General features: G+C 39.6%; 1 protein-coding gene across 1 annotated transcript in view; it reads left to right on the top strand.

The window, feature by feature from the left end:
- Positions 1 to 24,840, top strand: part of SLIT3 (slit guidance ligand 3) — a 487,105-nt gene that overhangs the window by 321,217 nt on the left and 141,048 nt on the right. Inside the window, exons 10-12 of the mRNA XM_058815569.1 lie at positions 3,788 to 3,859; positions 8,146 to 8,217; positions 17,065 to 17,136. Coding sequence (XP_058671552.1) covers positions 3,788 to 3,859; positions 8,146 to 8,217; positions 17,065 to 17,136 — 216 coding nt within the window. The remainder of the gene's footprint in view (positions 1 to 3,787; positions 3,860 to 8,145; positions 8,218 to 17,064; positions 17,137 to 24,840) is intronic.

Raw genomic sequence — 24,840 nt, forward strand, 5'->3', positions numbered from 1 at the left:
TCTAGCATCATGCTATGAAAAGAAAAAATGGACCTGAATCCAGTGGGCCCTCATCCTTTCCAATCTCTGATGATATATGAGAGATGAGAAAGGAAATTGTTCCTGTCCTTTGATGTTGTTGTCAAAGCCTCTAAATTGAAGCTGGGAGAGGCAGACAGAGCATTGCTGTGTGTGGGGAGGGGGAGATGTGCCTCAGCTCATCTCAGCACTCAGATGGTGACATGGCACAGCCCCAGGGGAACAGAGGGGCAACAAAAACCTCTGGGAGCTTGAACAGGGCCAGTTCACTTTATCAGTTTTGGGAATTCTGCTTGGCAAGTCTCTTAAATAGAGCTGAGTATGAAATATCACAGGAGAATCAAGAAAAAATTTATTGAGTTGTAAGAAACCTTTAATGAGAGGGGAAGTAGTAATTTAAATCATCAAAATTTAGTTTTTTAGGATTGTGTGCCCTGTACAGATTTTTTTCAAATGTATTGTAAAATTATTTTATAGTATACTCTGGTAATACTCCCCAAAAAATGATGTTGCTTTGCACTAGCATAGATGGTTTTATAGTGTATGATAGCACTCCATAGTGTAGGGATACACCATAAAAAACACATTTTTCCAAAGGTCATGTTCTAGGTAATCTAGGCATTCTTCTCTGAAATAAAATGTGGCTGTAAAATTTACACTTTTTCACTTTTTGTAGGAAAAAATGCCAATGTTAGGTAAGAATACTGCTTTTCACTTTATTTCAAAGATGGCATCTCCAGCAGTTTCCTATTGTATGGTTTCTAATTAGGCCCTCGTCACCCTGAAATTTCCAGCTCCCCTCCTGGCAGAACCTGGAATTTGTTGAGATTTTTAATTGTCTGCTGCACTCAACATGTCATATATGAGCTAAACAAGGTGAAAGAGTAAAGTGTTAATACAAACAAGGTGTTTTCTGTTATTTTACTTGTGAAACTGCATTGTGCTTTTCAGGCTAGGTTTGCCATTTTAAAACATGCATTTATGTAAAAATTAAATAGAGGTCAGGTTAGCACTTTTATTCTGTTAAAGCACAGGCTTGTTTAATGCTGGACTTGGTGCCCTGGTTTGTGCCCAGGTTGGAGCCCACCTGCCCACACAGCCTGATGGGGCCCGTGGTGCTGCTCTGGTGCCACCTGCGAGGTGGAATGCACTGAGCAGAGCATGTCAGGAGCATTCCTGAGTCCTTCATTTGCAGAGGGCTTCGTGGAATAAAGCAATGTCAGGTGCTGTGGTGGAAATACAGCAGCAGGTGACAAGAGCCCTGTCCATCTATTTCTGTACAGGCCATCTGCTGCGGATTTTGTAGGAAAGGGTGAGGAGTTCATTAGGTAGCTTCAGAAGGCAACTCTCAGATAACTCCTGTTTCTTGTGACCGTGTTCACAGGGGTTCTGGGATGAGGGAAAAGATGAGGATCTGACTCGATGATTCAGAAGGCTTGATTTATTATTTTATGATATATATTACATTAAAACTATACTAAAAGAATTGGAGAAAAGGTTTCATCAGAAGGCTGGCTAAGAATAGAAAGGAATGAAATTAATAATAAAAGCTTGTGTCTCAGACAGAGAGTCCGAGCCAGCTGACTGTGATTGGCCATTAATTACAAACAAACCAACATGAGACCAATCACAGATGCACCTGTTGCATTCCACAGCAGCAGATAATCATTGTTTACATTTTGTTCTTGAAGCCTCTCAGCTTCTCAAGAGGAGAAATCCTAAGGAAATGATTTTTCATTAAAAGATGTCTGTGACAGTTTCTGTCTTGCTCTCTGCTTTTCCTAGAAATTTATTTTTATTTTCTTTTTATTTATTTTCTTTTTTTTTTTTTTTAATTTCTTTTTTTTTTTCTTGGGACCTGTGACTAACTATTCCAATTTGGGATATTTTTTCACCCTCTCTGGGGGGAGAAAACTCTGTGTATATTTCCACCCTTGAGTCACTAAAATTACCCGGGAATTCTGCTTGTAAAGAGCTCCACGTTCCCCCCCATCCCTGTATTTGGGTTTTTCTGTAAGGGCTGCATGTGTGGTGTGGCTGAGCCCCATTTTCCATCCCCAGGGCCAGGAAATCGGGCAGGCATGACCCTCTTTTGTTCCTCGAAGTGCCTGCACAGAAACCCTTGGGAGCAGTGAAACACCCGGCTGGCAGGCTGACAAAAAGCCTTTATGGGAAGAGTGTGTGCTGCTAATTCTGGTGACAAACACCCAACAATAGTGGCGTGCTGGAGCTCGCTGCAATTTGCATTTCACTGTGGACTTGCCAGAAATGAGATGTGTTATATTTAGACCGACTGGCAGGGAAATCTCAGACACTAATTCGGATCACAAAGCAAGGAATAGAATTAACTCTGATCACAACCTTTAAAAAGTAGATGGCTACAGATATAAAAGAGGGCGAGCACGTTGGCTGTACAAGCTGCCTGTGCAAATATCAAAATATTTGTACTTGAATAGCTTCTTAGAGTACAAATGAGCTGGCAAATTATCTTGTTTTCAAGGGGATTCTTTTCTTTTGCTTATGAAAGCACAGATCACCAGAGGGATAGAGAGCTTACACATTTTCTCTCTACTATTCCCTAGTACTTTGCAAACCTTGATTTACTTCTCCCTTCTCCCATTTCACTTTATTGTCATTCCTGGTTCTAAAGTGTTTTTTCTCTCCCATCTGCATTGCTGCAGCAACTTGAAATGACTGGAGTGCCTCATTCCATCATTCCAGTATGTTTTTGTATTTCAATTCTAAGCCATTTTCAACCACAGATTTTTTTTACTATTTAAACTGTTGCTTTTTAGGACACTTCAGGGGAAAAAAAATACACAAAATTTCAATAATAAATAAGAGCAAGGTGAAACCACATTTTGGTCTCAGTCCCAGCTCAGTAGAAATTTAGCTACCACGGTCAGTGGAATTTGTTGTTTGAGGATCCACTTTTACATTTCTAATGGAGATGAATATTTGAAGTTCATCTGAGGAGAAGCCATTCCTTTTAGCAGGAATTCAGGGAACTTGCTGACAAATACTTGAAAGTACTGTGGGGAAGGAACAGAAATTCAACTCAGTGGTTGCTGTAGGCGGTGTCTTAAAGCTGCTTGCATTTTATGTTAGTGATACATGCATTTATGGTACTTCATAAAGAATACTTCTTTCAAGTCAAATACTAGAAATAAAAACAGACTTTTTATGTAGTCTGGACCATATTTTAGAAAAATTAAAGTATTTGGTAGTTGGAATAGGAAGATACAGTTCTCTTTTTTTACCCTTTTAACATAAAATGCTCCCAACCCTCTAAAAAAATATGAATTCATCTTGCAGTGAATTCACTTTGGTTTCCAGCATGTTCCCAGGTTGTTGCTCCTGAATTGGTCTGATTGTGTTATTAATCTGTTTACTAAGTGTCACAGCCTATTCTAGCTGTCCATTTAAACAGCTACATTCTATTTACAACAGCTAGTCAAGGAAAGCATCTGTATTTTCTATTTTTTACCTTAACTTTAAAATGTGCCTACTATTATTTATTAATTCCATGAACCTTAAAAGTGCAATTTCCTCAGCTTGTGGCATTTCTTCTAGACCAATTTAGCAACCAGAGAGATTATTTTATTTTTCTAAGTATTTTTTCTATTTAGTGGACTTCAAAATAATAGCATATTTTGCATAAGGCCCTGTAAAATTGCTTTATATTTCTATAAAATGTACTGTCATAATTAATGTGATTCCTGTCCTGTAGCTGTGTAGTTAACATGTATATTGCTCTGTTTGTTTTCAGACGTTTGGAACAAAACCTCATCAAAATCATTCCCCCTGGAGCTTTCACCCAGTACAAGAAGCTGAAGAGAATGTAAGTTTTAATAAGACCAACATGCAAGAGCAATCATGAATCTTCTAGCTTCAAGTTCAGTATCTTCATTTTAGAAACATATTGGCAATTCTGTGTTGAAATCACTGGGGATTGCACAAATCATCTCTTCAGAGTGTAAGCAACAATGGAATTTGGTTCAGGATGCCTAACAGTGCATGAAATCCTTAATAATGCTTAATTTCACTTCCTATTATAAACGAAGTGATTTAATTAGTTGTTAGTCTGCTCAGACTTCAAACCTGCTTCCCCAGAATAGATTTGGAGTCCTGTTTCTCCTCTCATCCATTTCTCCGTGTTTGCAGCACGTCAGGGTGGTGACCCCAGTTAGAGCAGGAGGAATTCTTTGCAGTGCCTTTGATGGGCTGATGGTGAAATGCTTTGACTGTTTACAAGAAAACAAAGAAACCTGCTGCAGCTTGTTTTCATGTCACTTAATCACCAGTAGATACCCAGATAATTCTTCCTTTTATTGCCCCTTTTGTTTTCTCTCTGGATTAAAAAAAATAATAACCCTGATGTGTAGCAGTGCTGTCATGCAGATAACACGGGGCATTCCCCCAGTCAGGTTTTTCTTTCATTTTTGAGTGATGTGTGAGAGATGATGTGACAGTTCCACGGTGATACAGATCATGGTAAAGCAGCTCAGCCTTGCTTCCCCACAGAAATGGAGATTTTGCTGCTGCACTGGAGCAGTAACTTCCAGAAAACATCCAGGCTTTGTGGATGAGCACTAATGCTGCTGGGAAAGTGCCTCTGCAGCTCTCCTCTGATGTGAACAATGCTGGAATCAAGACACTGTCAGCTCATTTCAGAGAACACACTGGATTATCAGATAGCTTTGGGAAACTGAGGTCAGCTTGCACCATACCATTGATTTAAGGGCAAAATTTCTCTGTTTTCCAGTCCCAGCTTAGCAAGTTCCTAGAGCTGAAGAGCTGTAAATATGGATCTGAATATTTAACAGGTCAAGTAATCAATCTTAGATGGTCTCTATTCTTCTGTCTCACTTCCAATATAGCTGTATCTATTTTTAAAGAAGTACTGTATTGGATAGTAAGATGGTAATTTCAGTGAATAATGATGGATCTCTTTTCAGTGACCTAAATTGTAACTTTTTTATTATTAAAATCACTACATAGTTCTTTCTAAGGTATGACTAATTTTAGATTTTTGTGATGTTTTACTGTCTTTTCATATTTCTTTGATGGGTGAAGTGTAGTTTTATGGGAGTTGACCAAAAAATACTTTTTAATGTAGATAGCTGCCCTATCCAACGCAGCAGTTGCTATGTGAAATTATTAATGTTAGAATTTTGCAGCAGAATTCCATTAGCAAGTGGTGCTAACAACTTTTTGGGGTATAATTGGCATACTCATTGAGATCTCAGCTCACTATGAAATAATAAGTTATTGTGGCAGATGATCTGTGCCAAAGCTTAGTTACTGTGACAGGATCTTGTGGGAGAACCTGGGACAGGTATTTGGGCTGCAGAATGTCCCATAACAAACCTGATGTTTTGCCATTTGTTTATCCTCCTGTCTCCTTGTTAAAGTTTGGTTCCTGCTGGACAATGAGGCCCTGGACTGAGCAACAGTTCTGTTACACATGGTTTTATTGAGGATATTTGTTTCAGTATTTAAAGAGATTATTGACACCATCTTTTCAAGATTCCCAGTCCTTTTAACAAAAAAAAAATATACTTTGGTGAAAAGATTATATCCTCAAACAAAAGAATCATCCATCCTTTTCCTTTAGAGGAAGGATAAGTTCAGTATCACTGAAGTTTTGTTAGCCTTTCTTCATTTCTGTCACTTTGATTTCAATGAACAATGCCATAGCAGGAAGATTTTCAATGTAATTAATGGATGCCCTACTGGGGGTACAAATGCAGAACATTAATATAACTGTTGTTATTGTTACCATTAACTACTATAATAATATTTTATATCATTCAGGGTATTAGCATAACCCTGTAAATTGTATTGTATTTTCCTTCTTCTGGTGAAAAAATATGCAAGAATGTTAGTGATAATAGTCCTCATTTGCAACCCTGTACACTCTGTATTTTGATTCTTTACTGAGTATTTCCTGCAAGATAATGAAGTTTCCTTTCCTTAGCTAATTGGATAACTGAGACTAATTATTAAATTAGATCCACTTGTCCAACATAATCTAGATATGACTTGATATTATTAGGTCAAGATGATAGCAGAAAATGTATATTAATTCAAGTGCTACACTTGCATATAGCTGCATTTTGCTGTTTAGAATTATCTCTTCATCTTCCAGGATGGGAGAGTTATTTTGGTGATTAGGTTTAGTAAAGGAGCTGAAACCTATTTTGTCTTGGGCTTAATCAGAATTGCCCACATTTCCTGTCTCTGCTCTTCTGAGGTTTTTACCTAACAAGTTTGTAGGGCACGAGTAAGAGCCAAGTACATGGAATAACTTTGAAGGTTGTGGTTGCACCTCTCTAGCTCTGATGCTTGTAGTGGCATTTCATGTTGTCAGACTAATTTTACCACATTTTAGCAGAAAACACACTGAGATTTCACAGGCTTGCCAGTAGCTCTGTGGAGTTGTGACATTTTTAAGCAGTTTCCACAAACTAAACTGTGTATGACATGGATTTTGCTGAGTACTCTTGTCAAATGAGAACAGTCCATTTTATAAGTTGGAGATAATCAAGTAATCTGTTTTTAATAATGTTAGTCAACAAGAGAGTATTCAACCAATGCTATTAATAGTTTTGCATTTGGCTGCATCTAAAAATAAATCTGTTTTGTTTCAAAACCTTTTACAGTGAAGACATTCAAGCCACACAGTCATGTGTTACTCAGCATCTTGCAGGGTACCCTTGCTCCCCTGGTGCAAAGTCAAAACCAATTTATGTCCCCAGCTGGTGACTGAGCACAGCCACCCTCCAAGGTGTGTGCAACAACCTTTTCAGAGATTTCCATCACGCTGTCAGAGGTGCAGGGAGGGAGTGAGAGGTGACTGATATCATCCCTGCCTGAGCGCAGCCCTGATAATTTTATTACATTTCCAGTTGAAGAGGCACACTGCCCCTGAGTGATTCTGAGATAGCCTAAACTAAGAAAATGAGCCTCATGTCACCTAAATTGTCCCAGCTGTGCAGCTTAGGAAAGCCTCTCTCTGTTTTCATGTAAATGAAAGACAGAATAGGACAATCTCACCAAAGCAGGCCAAACACAGGGAACAGAAACACCAGGACAAAACTGAATCCCTTCTCTTTCAGGAGATGGAACTTCCTTATCTGACAGCAGTGGAACTTGGGCTCTAATGGAAGGCAAATAATGTGTCTAATTATCTTCTAATGCTGATTGTAGTGCAGCTGCATGAAGTGAGAGAGCAGAGCCCAGCGTGGCGTTGCTGTTGCTCAGCGCCATCAGTCACACACTCCTTGGGGTCCAGCCATGGGGGACAGCAAGGGTGGCCATGCTGGGATGCATTCCCAGCATGCTAAAACACTGCTGAAATACTTCAATCAAAATCCAGATCCCCCTTTTCAGCTGCTTGCTGTTGTTCAGCAAACTCGCCTTTTCCCGTGATTTTGTCTGATTTCAATTCCTCAATATTTAACATTCCTCAATATTTAACATTCCTCAATAAATATATAGGACTGATCCACTTCATACTTCTGCTTACTAGACAAAAAGCAGCATTCAGTCTAAACAAGTTTCACAAAAACCCGTATAAAAATAAAAACAAATGTTCCTGCTTTCAAGGTGACAAGTTTGGCTGCTGTAAGTTGAGCTGCAAAACCGAAACATTCCATGAATCCTGTCCTGCTAGGCAAGATGTTGTAGCAGAAAACATCAGTAGATTGCAGAGCCATTCTTTATGCATTTAAAAAAAGAATCAAACCTTAGAAAAGTTACCAAAAATCCAAACAAAAAAATCCCACTTTACATGGCTAGATTTGAAAAGAGTTTGAGGACCTCATTATAGTTTTAACCAACGTTATTTGTAACTCAAAAGATGTAGAGAATGGAAAACCTCTTAATTTTCTCATTAGTAAGTTCTCTTTCAAGTGATATTTTATATGGAGTCTACTTGGATCCATAGCACTTGCCCCAGTGGAAATATCAGTGAAGATGAACATGAAATACATGTTCATCATTTCTCTGAGATAATATGATCATTTACTTCTGTTTTATATCAAGTGTGTTCTTCCAATACAGTTAAAATATTTTCATTAAATTCCTGTTTACTAACACTTTTTAAAATCTTTCTTTTCACAGAGACATCAGCAAGAATCAAATAACTGACATTGCACCTGATGCATTCAAAGGCTTGAAATCTCTCATTTCCTTGTAAGTAGAAAACAGAACTGAATGGGCAATTGGGGAGAGCTTGCATGTAAGAGGAATAAAAATGATAATCTGGGGGAACATATGTTTCTGTGTGCAACTGCCAGCTTGTGTGAAGCATCTGATCTTTTGTAAATGAAAAATTTTGTAAATGAAAAATGAAGTTCAGAAAGGAGGACTGTCTGCAAGTCTCTCATAAGGCTGCTGAATTCTGCACTTCAAATCACTTCAAACATTATTCAGTCCTCTGTACCCCTGCACCTGCAGGCTGCTCCATGCCCCCACACTGCTCATGGCACACCAAAACCTCACCTTAGGCATGACTGGAGCTCTTAATCAGGGAAGAGTTGGGGAAATATTTCCATACTGGATTTTTCTTCTATAGTAATGAAATTACACTCTTTTTGGAGTTTTCTGGCTTTGTGTTGTGGATTTTTTTCCTGATTGTTTTTTTTTTTTTAGTTTTAGGGTTTTTTGTGGTGGTGGATTTTGGTTTGTCTTTTTTTCTTCAAACTAGTTAGGGAAGGACTTAATCATAAGAAAATGTTTATATGCCTTAGCTATAATTACTGCTTCATTAAGCTGGAAGGGGACTGAGATATGATTTCATACAGAAGATAAAAAGAAGGTATGATCTCTTGACAGCCATTTGTTTCTCTTTATAGAACACAGAAAACTGATTTAGCACAAAGTTGAATTTACATGCAGCTGTATTTCAGCCTAGGTACCCATAGCACTATTAAAACAGTTGAGCTTTTAATGTGTAAAAAGAGCAAAAATCAGGAGCTGCATATTGAGGATAAACTAGAACAGAGTGGTAGAAATGTTGAGAGAAGAGAGAAGCACAGCTAGAATGATATTTACCTGTATTAATTTTAAAAACAGGATGGAAACAATTATCTCATTAATATTCATATAACCCAGCTTGGGTTATATGAATATTAAAAACCTGTAGTTTGTTTCTACAAGCTGACATAAATTTATTTTCTGAATACTGGGCAATTCTGAGAAACTGAATAACTTTTTGGCTAGAAGAATATCAGAAGGTTATTAAGTACTAAACTTCCATGTTGCAGTAAACCTCTGAGCCAGAATACAGAAGGATTGGCCCTTTTTTGTGCCCTGAATCCAGCTGGGAGAATGCCAGAAATATATATTAAGTGTTGCTGGTGTTTGTTAAATAGTTCAGGCGGTGTTATTCAACATGCTGTGGAAATGGTCAAATCCCTCACTGCTGTCTGGAAGCAATTCAGCAGGAGAGTGACATTCACTGAAGGCCACAGTTCTGGCTTGGTGTGAAACTGCTGCCGATGCTGCAGTGCTGCAGCTTCCTGCTCCTGCCAAACCTCCTGGCTAGGATGGGCAAGACATTTCCACTGGGCTTGTTTTCCCAAGGCAGAATTTATTCAGCTTTAGCACAGTTAATTCAGATACCCCCAGGCGGCCACAGGAGTGTGGGACAAAACACACCAGAGTGGGCAGGGAGGAAATGAGAATATAAACTGGGCAGGAGTTTATGGTGCTTTGACTTGCGGACAGAAGCAGTGACATGAGTGTGTATTCTCTGTCCAGTCGTCCACGGCAATATTTTAAGTAAATGATGTTTGAATATGTTCATATCCAAGTGAGTGAAACAGTGCTTTAGTTAATGCCAGTGAGTTGTGGCAGGGAGATGAGATGCAGCACAGCAAAGGCTGTAGCAAGGGAACTGCCTCCAAGTCTTCCCTTTGTTTTCCTCAGTTTCCCTCCACCACAGACACAGAGGTGTAAAACCAATTTCTCCTCTCCTTGGCAGCCTTGTTTCTAGGACAGTATCAACTCTAGCCTTGAAATTATCAGCCTCCTCCTCTAGGGTCAGTTATCAGCTGGGTTTTACTTCCTTTTGAAAGGTTTTGCCATTGCTGTTCGTTGCAGGTAGGTCTTAAAAATGTTTTCCCTCTAGTTGCCAAGCCATGGTTAGTTCCTCATCTGTCACACAGACCTGGCAGGTTTCTCTCTGTAGTTCTTTCAGTTTCTGAGTTCTAGATATGTTTATGGAGCAAGATTATTTGCTGGTCAGCAGAATCTGGGTTTCTCTGAAAGCTTCCCCAGGTGAGGACACCTTGGAGGTGCCTCCCTCCCAATGTCACTGCAAAGGGAAAAGAAAAGGAAGCAGGAATGAAGTCAGACAGTGGCTTACCAGTGTTTTCCCCCTTAGCAGCTCATTCTTTTGTGTGCCCAAGGCCCAGTAACTTCACTCAGCTGTGTGCCCTGGAGGAGCACTGCCCTGCATAGGAGGAACAGCTCTTTCTGTTCCTGCCCCTCTCTCAGGTGGGATTGGTGCTTGCATTTTAATGAGACATCACTGAGGTTCACTCTCCGCACAGAGCAGGATTTGCAGCCAGCTGAGCTCCACCCAGAAGAAAGGAGGAGAAAGTATTAATGCACAAATGAGAGTAAGCAATTGGTCTCCATTAAAAATGGAGTGCTGCTGTACAAACTAATATCCCTGTGCTCTTTTTTTTGTCTGTTTTTACCCCCATTTTGTGTTCCTCCCTCTGCTCCCTGCTTGCATGCAATCACAGTGCTCCCTATGGGTCTGGGGAGCCAGAGTGCTGCTCTGGAAGGCAGCCAGCCTTGTTAGTGTGCCTGCCTAATGCAGGCCTGGATTTAGTGGGTTCTGCTCTGCTTTCTCCTGGACTCAGCTTGGCTTGGTGTTTCCAGGCAGAAATGCTTCTCAGAGCACTCTGCCTCTTGTACCTGTGTTGAGATGGTAGGAAAAAAAATGTGCATTGCAGTTTTCAAAACATGGGAATGTTTATAACAGAAGCTGTTTCCTCTAAAAGGTCTAAAACTTAAATCTTTTAAAAGTGCTAAGTGATCCATGTGCTGGCAGGCCATAAGTTTTTATTGTAAATCTATATATTTTCTCTAATAAGAAATTCACCTATGGGGGTCAAACAGGACACAAAATGATTATACTTGAAAGCAACCATTTCTACCTTGGGTTTTCTCTGCATTTAGCAAAAAAAAAAAAAAGGCAAATTTGTTCCTGTAGGGTACTCAAGACTTCTCCATTCCTCACATGCAGGAAGAAATAAATTATTTTCTCTATGCCCATTTTTCAGTGGATTTTGTTCCCTATTCATATTTTTTCTTTGGATCAATAAATTTCTACTTAGAAACATTTGGGGATGCACATAACTTCTTTTTTCTCCTGGATGTTACAGAATAAGGAACTGGAATCATTATGATTTAAGAACTTTTTCCTGGAATTTCCTGGCTTTTCCTTTTCTTCTTCTTGTGCTAGAAGAATTAGTCTTGCTATGCAATAGTTCCTTCATATAATTATGAGAGCAAATAGTGCCCTTGCATTGAGCAGTGTGGCAAAATTGGTTGTTTGCAAAGGAATGTGTTACCTGAATTTGAAGGAAAAGTTTGATAAACATTGTTTGCAGTAGCTGGTGTTTGTGTTCCATGGTTAGCAGGGCCTCTGCAGGAGCTGGGTGGTTAATGGTTAATAACAGCAGTGGTTAATAATGCTCTGGCATGGAGGACAGTAGCAATAGCTTCATGTTTCAAGATTGCTGCACACACTTTCTAAAGTAAATTAATTTTCTATTTAATCAACTCTGAATCTGTCTTGTATCAGTGAGAGAATTGTATCAGCATTTGGTTATTGTTAATGGTATCAGAGATAAATGTGATTCCTGGGGTCAGTAAATGTCCCACCAATGCAGGTTTGGAAGGCCGTATCCAGACTGTCTGGGGACATTTTATGGGATATGACAAAACAGTCTAAGCCTTCAGGGTGTTCAACTGCATGAATAAGTTTTAGACCATTGCAGAGGGAGAATTCCTTTGGTTTTGTTCATATACTGAATTAAGCTAGTGAACACTTTAAAAGCTTAGATCAGCCTGGGCACAAAGACAAGAGACAGCTTAGGTTTTGACATAGCAGTCCCATTTAGACCATCATCTCCTGGGTGATGATGTATGGGGTGTCATTCATGGTGATTTGAAATCTGCAATAAAACACTGTCTATTGCAATAGCTGACAAACTTATTTTAAGGTAACAAATTGCTTTGGATAGTTTTACTGTGATTTATTTAGCTTAGCTTGTTCTGAAGAAATATGAAATAGTGCAGGGGGAAAAAAAATTACAAGTCTAAGTTTCTTTTAGATATTAGATATTTATTGCTGTTTTTATCCCTATCAATTTGTCCTCTTCTGAAAACCTGAATTCGTGTTGAGCCTGTGCCATTGTACATAGCTTGGGAAATATAATTCTTCCTAGCAAGAATTGTTTTCACAGCCTGAAGGAAAGTTAAAAGCGTTCTGAGGACTGAAAAAGACATTGCATAAAGTCACAATTTGACACTTCGGTAAGAATGTTTCAGCCCAGCCAAAATAAAGGAACACTTAGCTGGAAACCATATGGTCTAAAGTCAGGGATTCTGTGCTAGGCTTTCATACCTCAAAAAGCTCTGTGTCACCTTCAAGGGAAAAATCTCTGTATTCTGTGATCTGACTTAATGAAGCAGCTCAATTGCAGCTACATTTGCAAGTAAGGAAGCTGAGGAGCAGAGACATAAAATAAAGAGCACAGCAATTATTGTTTCACACCCCTCGAAGGTGGCGTGTTAAACGTCAGTGCATCTGAATGGCCGTGTATTGGTAAATCATTGCAAATTCCCTCAGTTTGAAATGGTGCAAGAGGCCGGAATGGATAGAGACTGTGAAGAATCAGTGTAAATTTCATGTTTTAGGACCCTTCTGCTGAAGGTTTGGTCCATCACTGGTTATATTCTCACCCAGCACATTTGCGGCTACGTGTGGTTCCTGTGCTTGTTTTGTGTGTGGTGTGTCCCAGAAGTGCAGATCAATCTATGCAGGGACTATTCTCACTGTTTAATCTTTATTTTAGAATATCATGGGTTAAACAGCAAAACTCGAAGCTTAGTAGTAACAATTAATTATTTAATTGGAAATTTAATATCTAACATGTCTTGGGATAGATAGGTCGTTAGGGGACTATTAAAATATGATGCCAGAATCAGCCTAAAGAAACACAATGCCTCATTTGTGGCTGTTTTATATTTGTAAAACTTCTTGTTGCAGATCCATAATGACTCTTTAGGGTGCTGCTCCCAGGGATTTCCAAAGCTTGCAGTGCTGCCAGGGGTTTGTGCTTTATGTGCTATTTGTCAGACCCGTGGCTGACTTACTCTCCTAAAGATGAGGAGCCCATGAAGAATCAGGACCCCACACAAAAAAACTTCATAATTTTTTGGTGTTCTAATTCACTGATTCACTGTCTATTGGCAGCAATTACTGAAATATTTTTATTTTTATTACATGTTAACTTTGTTAGTGTGTTTTTAATTAAAAAAAAAAATGCTTTGTGTCTAAAATTTCAGGTGCTTTGGGATAGAGGAAGGGTTGTGTCCCTGTGCCAAGCTTGCACATTGGCCAGGACACCTGCATGTCCTGCAACACGTGTGGGGAAGCAAGTGAGCACCACTTTTAGAACTTGTAATGCCAAAGGGAAAATCTCCTAAAATTTACCTCTGCTGGAAAAAGCACTGGAGATTTAAATGAAGCTCTGGAATTGAATGGGTCATGTTCCCTGTTATATGGCTTTATAAAGTTGGTAGTTTTTTGGTTGTGTTTTTTGTTTGTTTTTGTTTGGTTTGGTTGTTTTTGTTTGTTTTGGTTTTGTTTTTTGAGGGATTTTCTTGGTCTTTCTTTTTTAGTTTTTGGGGTTTTTTTGTGGTTGGCTGGTTTTTTGTTTAGTTTTGTTTAGTGGTTTTTTCGGGGGTATTTGTTTTTTGTTTGTTTGTTTTATGGCATTTTTGTTGTTGGTTTGTTGGGGTTTTTTTGTTTTGTGGGGGTTTTTTGGGGTGCTTGGGGTTTTTTTTTTGTTTTGGTTTTTTTGGGGTTTTTTTGTGGTTGGGATTCGTTTTTAATTTTGAGGATTTTTTAGTGTTTGGGGTTTTTTTTTTATTTTGTTTGTTGTTTTTTTTTGGGGGGGGGGGGTTTTGTGGTTGGTTGGGTTCTTTTTTCATTTTAGTTTTTTAGGGGTGTTTGTGGGGCAGAGCCCAGCGATGCTCCTTGGTGGGATCGTGCTCTCCTGGCTGCCACAGACACACAGCTGTGAGCAGAGCAGGGTTTCTGTGCTTTCCCTGCAGTGGGAGCTGCAGGCAGGGCAGAGCTCCCTCGCTGTGCTGCCCTGTGTGCTGCAGCCCAGGCATGGCAGCAGACATGGCATCAGCTCCTTTGGCTCTGAGCACGGCTGAGCGTGAATATGAATTAGAGACAAGTGCCTGAGCTCTCATACTGACTTTTGTTTAGCTGCTAATCTGTTTGAATGCTAATGTGCCACATGCACATAAGCCAAATTAGCTTGGAAAAGGCTTATTTTCCTTTTGGTGGCTTCTAAATATCAGAGCTTTGCTTTATTTTATAAGTTACTTTGATCTATTTTGCTCAAAGTAATAAAGAAGATGTACAAACACATCCAAGGTTTAAAGTTCAGTAGCACACTGCACTATAACCTTTTGACTCTCAAATTAAAAAAAAAATTGCTCTGAGGGTCTTATTTTGATATTTGCATTCAGTAGTGCCATAGGACATGAGTGGTGATATTTCTTTAAGGTTTTGTTTTACGTCTACAGACAGAATAACCCTTAGGGTGGAGGGGGGATGTTTTTACTTTCCATGGGCATTTTGTAAAACTTAGCTCTCAATTCCTCTTTGCAGTTGTGCTGTGCATTATTGATGAGCACTGATGATCCTGCTCCTTCACAAAACTGAGGAAGATGTTTCTCTGACATCCCAGAGTTTGCAGTCTAAACTCAGTGTACAGATGACACACTAAAGATAAAGAAAGGTTTTTCAGAAAGACTGGGAAGTGAAGAGGAAGCATGCTGGGTTCTGTGGGCGTTGATGTTTTAACCTTTTGCAAATATTTTATTTGCAGAGGTTTTGCTTCTGCTTCCTCATACAGGTGCACACATCTTTGTGCAGAAGGAAAGCTGTGAGTCAGCCTTTCACATGTTGGTTTAGAGCCCAGGGAAATCCAGGGACTTGAATGTTCTGTCTAAATAATCCTGTAAACCTTTCCAAGTTCAGCCACCATTTCTGTCCAGCTTTGGATGGATTATAAAAATCTTCATGTATTGCATTACATTTTGTTGAAATAAGAAATTGTGTGTGTTTTCTGAAGCTAAAGTTAAGAAACAATCAGAAAAATTTGGAAGCATTCATTGTTCAAAAGAAACACTAATGGGAGCAGCACATAACAAACACTTCCTGACTCTGTACTAGATAGAGAAATTGTTAAATTTGTTTAGAGAAAATAGAATGCTGGATGACCCTGAGTTTCTTGAGTAGCACTTCAGTTCCTGCTAAACTGCAGAAGCAATGAAAAACTGGGTTTCAGTTTGGGTTTTGGTATTTAAATGGTGTTGCTGTGTTTAGGCTCAGAAATGAGCTGCTCTGGGAAGGCTCCCACAGGGGTGATGGACTCCCAGTGACTGATGAAGAGCAAGCTGAAGTGGTGATGCTCTGGGAAGGCCAGGGGGTATTGGAAATGGTCTGCCGTGCTAAGAGTTTGGTTTTCAGCATGTTCAGCTCTCCCTAATATTTCAAACGTTGTCAGGCAGGGTAAGCCAGGATTTCAGCCAACATCCAAGCCTCGCATGGTCTTTTGATTCATTGCCAGCCTATTGTTCCACATTAAAAAGTGAGGGAATCAACAAATTTAGTGACACATAAGCAGCAGAGTTTTGGCATTTGCTGGTTTATAACCATTTGCCATGTCCTTTGTAGAGCATAGAAATTACATAAATTTTGGTTTTTTCCTAGTTTAAAATGTTTAGATAAGGAAAAATGTTGTGAGAGGGAGCCTCATCATCTTCCCTTTTACCAGCACTCACAGAAGCTCCTCAGCCACTCTCTGGTTTTACAAATGGTACCAACCTGCAGAAATGACATGAGCTCATGCTTCAGCCATGATTGAATTTCTGCTCTTCCTGTCATACATGATTTTGCTCTGATCACTGGGTAACACATCTCAGCATAATGGTGGCTCTGTCTCTCTTCCCCCTTCGTTCAATTTCTAAGGATAATATAAGTGCATTGCTCCATTAAAAAAAAAAATGAAATATTTTTAATGTTAAAACTGAATCATGGATATCAGGTCATATATTTATGGTTGATTCAATATACACAGTGAGTCTCATTTTTGTTATTAAAGATTTACTGATTTTTATAACTAAGCTATACCTAAATTATTTTTGAGTTCCTGAAATATATGTCTATTTCCAGTTCAGCATAAATTTCTTTATATTAGTTCATTGAAATGGTAACAGCAGCTGGTGAAGCCATAATATTTTATCCAATGATGCCTGTGTCACATTTCATGCCAATTACTGTATCTTAAGAGACTCAGTTAAATGAAATTTTATCGACAACCAGCTTGTGCTCTCTGGCTTTTACATTCAGTATTACTGAGCAGAATTCTAGGTTTTTGCATCAGACAATGTGCCTTTCAGTGGCTAAAATATTTCTAAAGAGGATGGGAAAAAAAAATCCTTTAACAGAATGAAAAATATTTCAGATACAGTTTTTGGATGATGTCCAGTTTCTACATTAAAAATGCCTTCCACCAGACGAAGCCTGAATCATAACGACTCATTTAATGCCATGTGCTCTCTGAAAGGAAAATGAGATCAGTGGTTAAATGAAATGCCCACAGATCCTGGGCATGGTGCACCATGATTAATAAAGATGATAATGCAGAGATGTGGGAGGACACTAAACTGGGCTGTTATTTAAGATTTATTTTGTCTTCCTGAATCTTTCAGAGTGCTCTACGGAAACAAGATCACGGAGATTCCCCAGGGCCTTTTTGATGATCTTGTGTCTCTGCAGCTGCTGTGAGTATGATTCCTTCCTCTTCTTTATTTTACTGACTAGCTAGATTTACTGTTCTTTCAGCTCCTGACATTAATAGAACCACCTTTTCCACTGAAAACTCTCTGGGATGTGCTAGTCTGTTGTTTCTGTGTCAGGCAAGAGGGAGGCAAGGGCTGAAAAAACTAAAAAGGGAAGGTGTCAACAGTTTTATAGCAGAGTGTGTATAATGGATAATAGACATGGAGGATTTAAGTGTGGGGAGGAAATGAAAGATTCTGTCCAAGAAAGGAAATTTGGTCACTGGCTGATGCGTGGGTGGGGATGCCATCTGATTGTTTTTACACATTTAGCACTTGTGGTTCAATGTCTGGATCCTTGAGGGCTTCTGTGCTGCAAGAACCTGCTGGGGCAAGTGAAAGGGCAATGTGAGAGCTCTGCTGCAACTCCTGCTCAGTTCCACATTCCTGTGATGTCAGATGGGGCTTAGCTGCAAGAAAAATGATTTTACAATATATTGTTATTTAAAGTATTTTATGCCATGTGTGATTTAGAAAGATATTAATTGTGCATTGATGGAGAAGAAAAGATTTCCTAAGCCAAATGTGAAATTGCAAATTTCACTCACTGGTCTCTATGATCACATTAGGAACCAGTAACTCCTTCAAAGGGAAGGGAATCATCAGCCAGTCAGTAGAGGGAGCAGCAGGGAAGTGAGTTCAGAGTATTCCCAATGTTGTGATTACCATCATGGATGATACACTCCAAAAATAAAGGTGATGTATCAAAAGTGAGTCAATTCTGGTTTATGTCACATACAACACTCCACTCCAAACAGTTAATCATATTTAATATAGAATATGAAGTAGCTTTTAGACATGTCACTTGAAGCCTTTCTGACAGTCCTGATGTAGCCAGCAATGACTTTCCCCACAATTGTCCTTGCCATTGGATGTGTCCCTGTGACTGCAGCCTGTGCTGCCCTTATATGGGATATCAAAGTAAGTTTAGATTTACATCAGCATTCATGAGCAAAGCCAAACAAGTGAAATGGAGTCACTGAAATGACTCTCTATGCTGAGTGAGGGACTGCTCAGATGTGTAATTTATCCGTAAGACCTTGATTGCAGGCATGGAGCAGAGCAGGGCAAGCAGGAGCTCCTTTAGTTTGGCTGTCACAGTCCCTGGGTTGGGGCAGTGGGGAGCTGCCCATCGCTTCATCCTCACCCTTTTTCTGGCAGCTCCTTTCCTCTCTCCTGCCCCAAACTTCAAGTTTTCTGCTACTTCAGTGTTTCCCTGCCTGGGCAGTAAGAGAAATTTTGGGGATGGTTTGCCAGGTGTGAGGACAATAATTATGAAAGGGCAGAAGAGCTGGGACTCATCCTACTTTGAGAAAAAAACCTGTATTTTAAAAAAAATCTGAGATTTAAAACCAACCTCCCCAGCCCAAATATTTTACAGTTGCAACTTTGAAGTGATACTCTTCAAGACTTGTTCTGTCTCATCCAGGACACTTTACAGATAGAATCCTTCCCAGGAGGAAAATATAAATAAGAAAATCACTCAACACATGGATCATCATGTCCCATAAAAATATGGGTCTAGAACTTCTGCATAAGGCATTAAGCAATTTTTAACTCCTTTATAGAACAGTCCTAGGGTGCATTTAGAGCAGGCCTTTAGTGAAGTGCATATTTAACACAAGATACAATTGTTTTTAGTCAGAATTGGCTCAAGTGATGCCTTGTTATTAAGGAAACAAAATCTGTGTGCCAGGGAATTGCTGAAAGGTGTTTTGCTTCAACTGTTTAAACATTATCAAGCTGAGACAATGTAAGCAGGTTGCCCTGTTTTGGGATTCCCAAAATACCATGACCCTGGAGCCTTCCAGGGTCTTCTTGAGAGTGTTTGTATGTAAAGTATCTTTTGGCAAGGAGAGCATTGAATGATCATGTTTTAAATGCAAAGAAATGTCTGCAGCTTTTTGGATTGTGGCTTTGAAGCAGCTGCTCTGGGATTGCTTGTAGTATTTTAATGGCTACTAAAAAAAAGAATAAATGGCATTTGTTGGTCTTAGACCTGCTGTTGAAGAACTGGAAGAGTGCCCTGTGATTAGATCTAATTTAGTGTTCCGTGGGCACTAGATTGGATTTCTTCTTATTAGTCTGGAGACACTCTGATAAGAGCACTCTGATTAAGGTATCCTGGTAGCCTGTCTGATTTCCTGAGATGGAGCAGGAGCAGTTTAGAAAATGTACTGGCTTTATGATAAAGCAGGGCACAATGAGAAAAAGGGAGTCCTTGTGGGTGCTGTATTATTTAGAAGGAAAAAACTATTATTTAGAAAGAAAATATTTTATTTAAAAAGAAAAAATTATTACTGTGACATTTCAGAACAGATAATATTTTTATTAATTGTTTGGATATAACTCATCAGAGTTTATCAGTCATGTAATTATTCTTCAGTTTAAATATAATGTCACACTATAGGCCAGGATTATTCTGTATTTTGGCTGAATTACTCTGTAAGGGCCTGGCAGCTGCAGACAGTAGCACTCTATGGTGTCAGGAGCTCCATAGAGAAGTTCTCATCTCAGGCACAGCCACATCCTCAAGTGTCCTGTTTAACTTTGGTGTAGAGGAAATGAATTCAGAACATATTTTACACCACCTGGCTGGCATCAGTATTTCCACATTCCTGCCCTATAAGGCAGAGATGGTAAGCCAGTATTATATTATATTTGGCAAGAAAATAACTAGGCATGGTTAGATAATAAGGGTTTGAGGATTTTTGTTGAGGGATTAGGGTGTGGTTTTGCTGGGCTTTTTTTTAAACCCTATGGGTTTAATTCAAAATGTTGTTTCTGAAGTTTTCATTATAAGTAACCACCTTAAGTAGTTAACATTCCCCACAAAAATATTTGCAATAGGATTTTTGTTAAATTGCTGATTTCACAAATCTTATGTGTTTCTTAAGCATGCAATGGTAACCAACAAAGCAGCCAAAATCATTCTTCAAGTCCAGCTGCACATCTGTTCTGTGCAGCAGAAGCTTTTCTTGGACCATGGAGTTTTCCTTATCCTGTGTGAAGGTGCCAGAGGAGAGGATGATAGAAAGCTTTGTAGCTACTGTACCCCATCCTCACACATTCTTCTTTTCAGCAGGCTCTATCAAGTGTCTTCTGGGAGTTTTAGGTCAATTTGGGTTTCAGAGATCTATGTTGTTTTCCAGAAAGGGATATCTGCTTTTTTAGCTTTTGTGTTTTTTTTTTTTTAATACAGTGAATTAAAATTTTTGTTTTATTGGAGGATGTGTCCAAGCTGTGAAACAGTGTTTGATTAATTTGTTTGCATTTCTTGCATTTAAATACCAAAAGAATGGCAAAGGCTTCAGCTTAAGGTGGAAGTTTTCAAGTAACCATTAGCTGAGGATGGTCAGTCCAGGAGACCTTCAGCTGACCTTGGGCTTTCTAGAAGCTGGAAGACATTTAAATGCCCTGCTCAGCTGTCCTTGAGTTCCCCTGGAATGTGGGCAGGCCCTTGCAGGAGCCCCTGAGCTTGCCAAGTGCTGCCAGTCACTGCAGGGGGGGCTCGGCCTGACCCTGCAGCTCCTGCCCTTGGGGCAGCCCCGGGACGGACAAACGGACCTGAGGCAGCCACCGATAACTCAATTTTTAGCTTTTATATTTTCCAGATTCTATTCTGCTTTAGTGTGTAAATCTAGTCTTCATATTAGGGGATGGTGAGCTCTCTGCACAGAGCAGGGAGACAAAACAATTCCTGCTCCAGCTGGGGACCAAGGACAAATGATCCAAATCTCAGGCCCAAGAGCATAAATGGTAAACTGAAGAGAGAAAACAAGAAGGATGGGACTTCATGGGCTAAAGCTGTAATTGGACAATTAGCTCCAATATGCTAATAGACCAAAATTTTAAAAAGTGTGAGACCCCAGGACCTGTTGTCCCTTTTTTTGTGGCCAGTTTGGGTTGTGCTGCCCAAGGTGGATCCATTGAGGCCTGTTAATAAATCCCAACTTTATTCTTTAGCTCCATCTAGTCTCTGCTCTAGGCCAGCCTTCACAAGGCACCACCACAGGCACTGAGTTTGTGATATTTGTCATATCTAAGCAGCACACTTCCCTCCCTGCAACCAGATTAAAACCAACATTCTGGGAGCCTTTTGTTGCAGCTGTGCACGTTGTGACACTCTGCTCCTGGAACAAGGGGCTACCATCAAATCTCTGCTCTTTAAAGAGGCCGCAGAGCAGAATAATATGAGGGACGAAGTCTCATTTTTCAAATTTCTGGCAAGTATCAGTTTTCAATAAATCCTTTTCCTTGAGGAAATTTACTTTGCATAGTTGCTAATCATACAAGCGCTCAGGAGTGCTGATCCTAAATCTGCTCATGATCCCCATGTTTTACTGAGCAAGGAAAATCCCCATGGTGGGCTGTGTTTTGGTGTTGCTAAACATCAGGAGATCTGCTCCTGTGGTACATATATATTAGAATCAGAGGCTTGTTGTGTTTCTCTCCCAGAAAATGAAGCCAGAGGCTGACAGCCTTCTCCTCCCTCACCTAATATCTGGGCATTGGGGAAAACTCAAGGCTGCAGTTGGAAAGGACCAATAATCATACTGGTGCCTGGAGTTTGACATATTGACAGATAAAGTGATGTCAAAAGTGGTGACAAATTATCAGTCATCTAACCTGGGTTAAAATCGGAACTAGATATAATATTTACAACTCCAGCTGGCCCTAAAATAGACTTGTATGAAGTGACAAGTCATGTGTGTACTTTCAGAAACTGCTATCATCAGTCTTCCCAAAATTCAACAGGTCAAATTTTGGTTTGAGTGATTCTTATTTTTTTGTAACTTGATTTTTATGCTGTTTTTTTTTTGTGATGAATAAGGCAGATACTTGGTATCCCCAGCTCTTTTCTGGTGAGGTTGCTTGAAAAGTATCTTCATGGTGGATTTGCCAAGTTTGAAGTGCTTGTGTTGTTTTGTGTAATTCTAAACTGAATGCCAGTACTGAAGAGCTTAAAGCAGGATCTACCAATTATTTATTGTGCACTTTTGGGACTTGGTAGAATCTCAAAGAGAATACTGTCTTGTACAAAGTCATTCAGAGTATTTAAAAACAACAGAACGTACATCAATTCCAATATTTAGCATTGTATACATTGCACTGTTGTATACATAAATATATTAACCAGCTATGTAAACAGTACAGAAATGTCAGAATAAAGAAAGTGCAGTTTTCCATTTACAAGTCTTTAATAGCCCCCTAGACTCTTCTCTTCCCCATAGTGATCTGGGCTTTAAGTGATGTATAAAATCTTATTCTGTGGAGTTCCTAATTTTTTCCCATGGAGAATAGACAACAGGCAGTAAAAAAAAGAGCCCTTGTGACTGATGTAAGGGGAAAACATTCTCACAATGATGTCAGGCATTTGGAGTAGGCTGCCCAAAAAGCTGTGCATCCTCTGTCCCTACAAGGTTTAAAAGACCAGACTTTATCCAGACTGGATGAAACCCAATCTGACCTTGTAGCTCATCCTCTTTTGGCAGCCTATCAGGACAAGCAACCACTGGAGCTTCCTGGAATTCTGAATTACCCTGTGATCTGGTGAAATGCATTAACTGTGCATGAATGAGTCATGCTTTGAGTGGGTTTCAGACCAGATGACCTGGAGGTTCTATGCAACCTATGTAATTTCTGGGATCTGTGAATCTAAATTCTTAACAAAATGGCATATGAGCTTTTCTCTTGATTACTCAGAATATTTCTGGCTACAGCATAGAGACCCTGCCACCCTCATCCTTCCAGTCCAGCACAGAATGCTCTCTGCACAGACCTGTTTAATAGCTTTAGAATTGCTTTCCAGCCATTTGCCTCAAGCTTTTTTTTCCTTCAGATTTCTGCATTTAGGTTGCTATTGCGATAATGTTGCTAAACTCAATAGCCGCTGTTAAAAGTGAGGGAGCAGCATCTGCCAGACTCAGAAATGCAATTACAGTCAAGCACTAATGACAGAGTGCAGCAGCAGCAGCATCTGCCTTTCCTGTGTCGCTGGTGTGGCCTGGCTGCATGCAGGCTCCCAAAGCACTGCTCATCCCTGTGCCAGTGTGAGCAGCAGCCTCTGGTGCTCTGAGCAGCTCTCCTCACTGTTATTGCACACAAACCCAGCCCTGAAAGCTGGGAAAATGTGTTTGCTCCATTGTGCATCTGAATTATCATGTGGTTGTCTCAAACCAGCTGTGATCTTGCCTTCTGCAGGCAGAAGTTGGACACTGTTGAATTTCAAACAGCACAAGTCTGGGTGCTGTGACAACACGTGTTTATAATCCTCCAGGTAGTAACAGAAGTACCACAGGGTTGTTTTGTGGTGTTCAACCAGAGCTGGAGATTTTTGGATCAGAAAAGGAATTTCTGAAATCCTATTCTAAATTCCCACCAAAACAACACTGTCAGACTGTGCCCTGCACTTCCTTCTTGACTCATTATCAGCTTGTGACTTTTCCATTTTAATTTACTGTGAATAAATTTGTCATCACCATCATCCAGTTTCCTGAACATGGAGAAGCACTTGAAGCCGGCAAAGCAAGCATGATGATGATTTCATGCTGGTTATTATCAACTGAAGCACTGACAGGCTCTTCAGTGGTCAGTCATCACATTAGCAAATGTAACTTTCAGTAGATGTTTAAATATCTTGACACAGTGAGAGACAATCAAAATGCTCCCTGACAGTCCAGGCTATCTTAAAATGTTCCTGAAACTTAATATAATTATTTTGCCAATAACTAGGCAGGGGCACACACAATTCTGTCTGTAGATGTTGCTTTTCATTGGCTGCTGGGATGACCAAGTGCTTGACTAGATATTGCTGTAGTGACACTTCAGCTGTTCTCCTGTAAAAAATTGTGTTAAACCAAGTTTAACACTTGATTCCCTATAAATTTCAAGAGAAAATTCTGAAAAATTCATGCTAATTTTTTTTTTTAATTCTTGTAACAGATATTATATATTCTAAGGAAAGCTTTCTGCTGAGAATTCTTTCCTTGCTGCCTTGTAGTGCCTCTGAATGTAGGTGAAGCCTGCAACTATTGATATTCTATAAAGGTCATGCCTGTTCAATTTGTATTCTGCTGTTAGCCAGGCAAAACTGTTACCCAGTTCTCCTCTCCCTTACAAGTCTCCTGTGCCTCTTACATCTTTTTTTTCTGGTGAATTCTCATTTTCCCCAGTGGAGTCTGGCATGTGGGATGTGCCAGCCAGTTCATGGGATGCCAAACATTTTCATTCTCATCGTGTTGTCGTTGCTGTCAAAACACAAAGCTGGTGAAAAAGGAAGAGAAGCTTTTTCAGTGTCTTGGTGCAGCTTTTCTCCCTGACACTTTCCTTTAGTATTTAGGATGATTCCTGCTCTGTCCTGGAGCACCAGAGGCCAGCCTGCAGTCTCTGGCACGTGTAAGGTTGTCAGGCTGCTGCTGATTCTCCCAGTTTTGTGGTTATTTCCTGATAGTTTGATTACTTGACCTCACTGAGATAAAAATGCAAACATGGCTGAGGGTAAAAGCCATATAAACATTCCCATTTGCTCTTAAAAAACAATTTTTTCAGTCATTTTGGGTTTGGAGTTCAGAATGTTATTTAAATGTTAATCACTTGAAGCTGTGCTTGGGCATATAATTCAATTATGGGACCATCTTAATTATG

Source organism: Ammospiza caudacuta, chromosome 16, assembly GCF_027887145.1.
Source record: "Ammospiza caudacuta isolate bAmmCau1 chromosome 16, bAmmCau1.pri, whole genome shotgun sequence".
NCBI classification, from domain to species: domain Eukaryota; kingdom Metazoa; phylum Chordata; class Aves; order Passeriformes; family Passerellidae; genus Ammospiza; species Ammospiza caudacuta.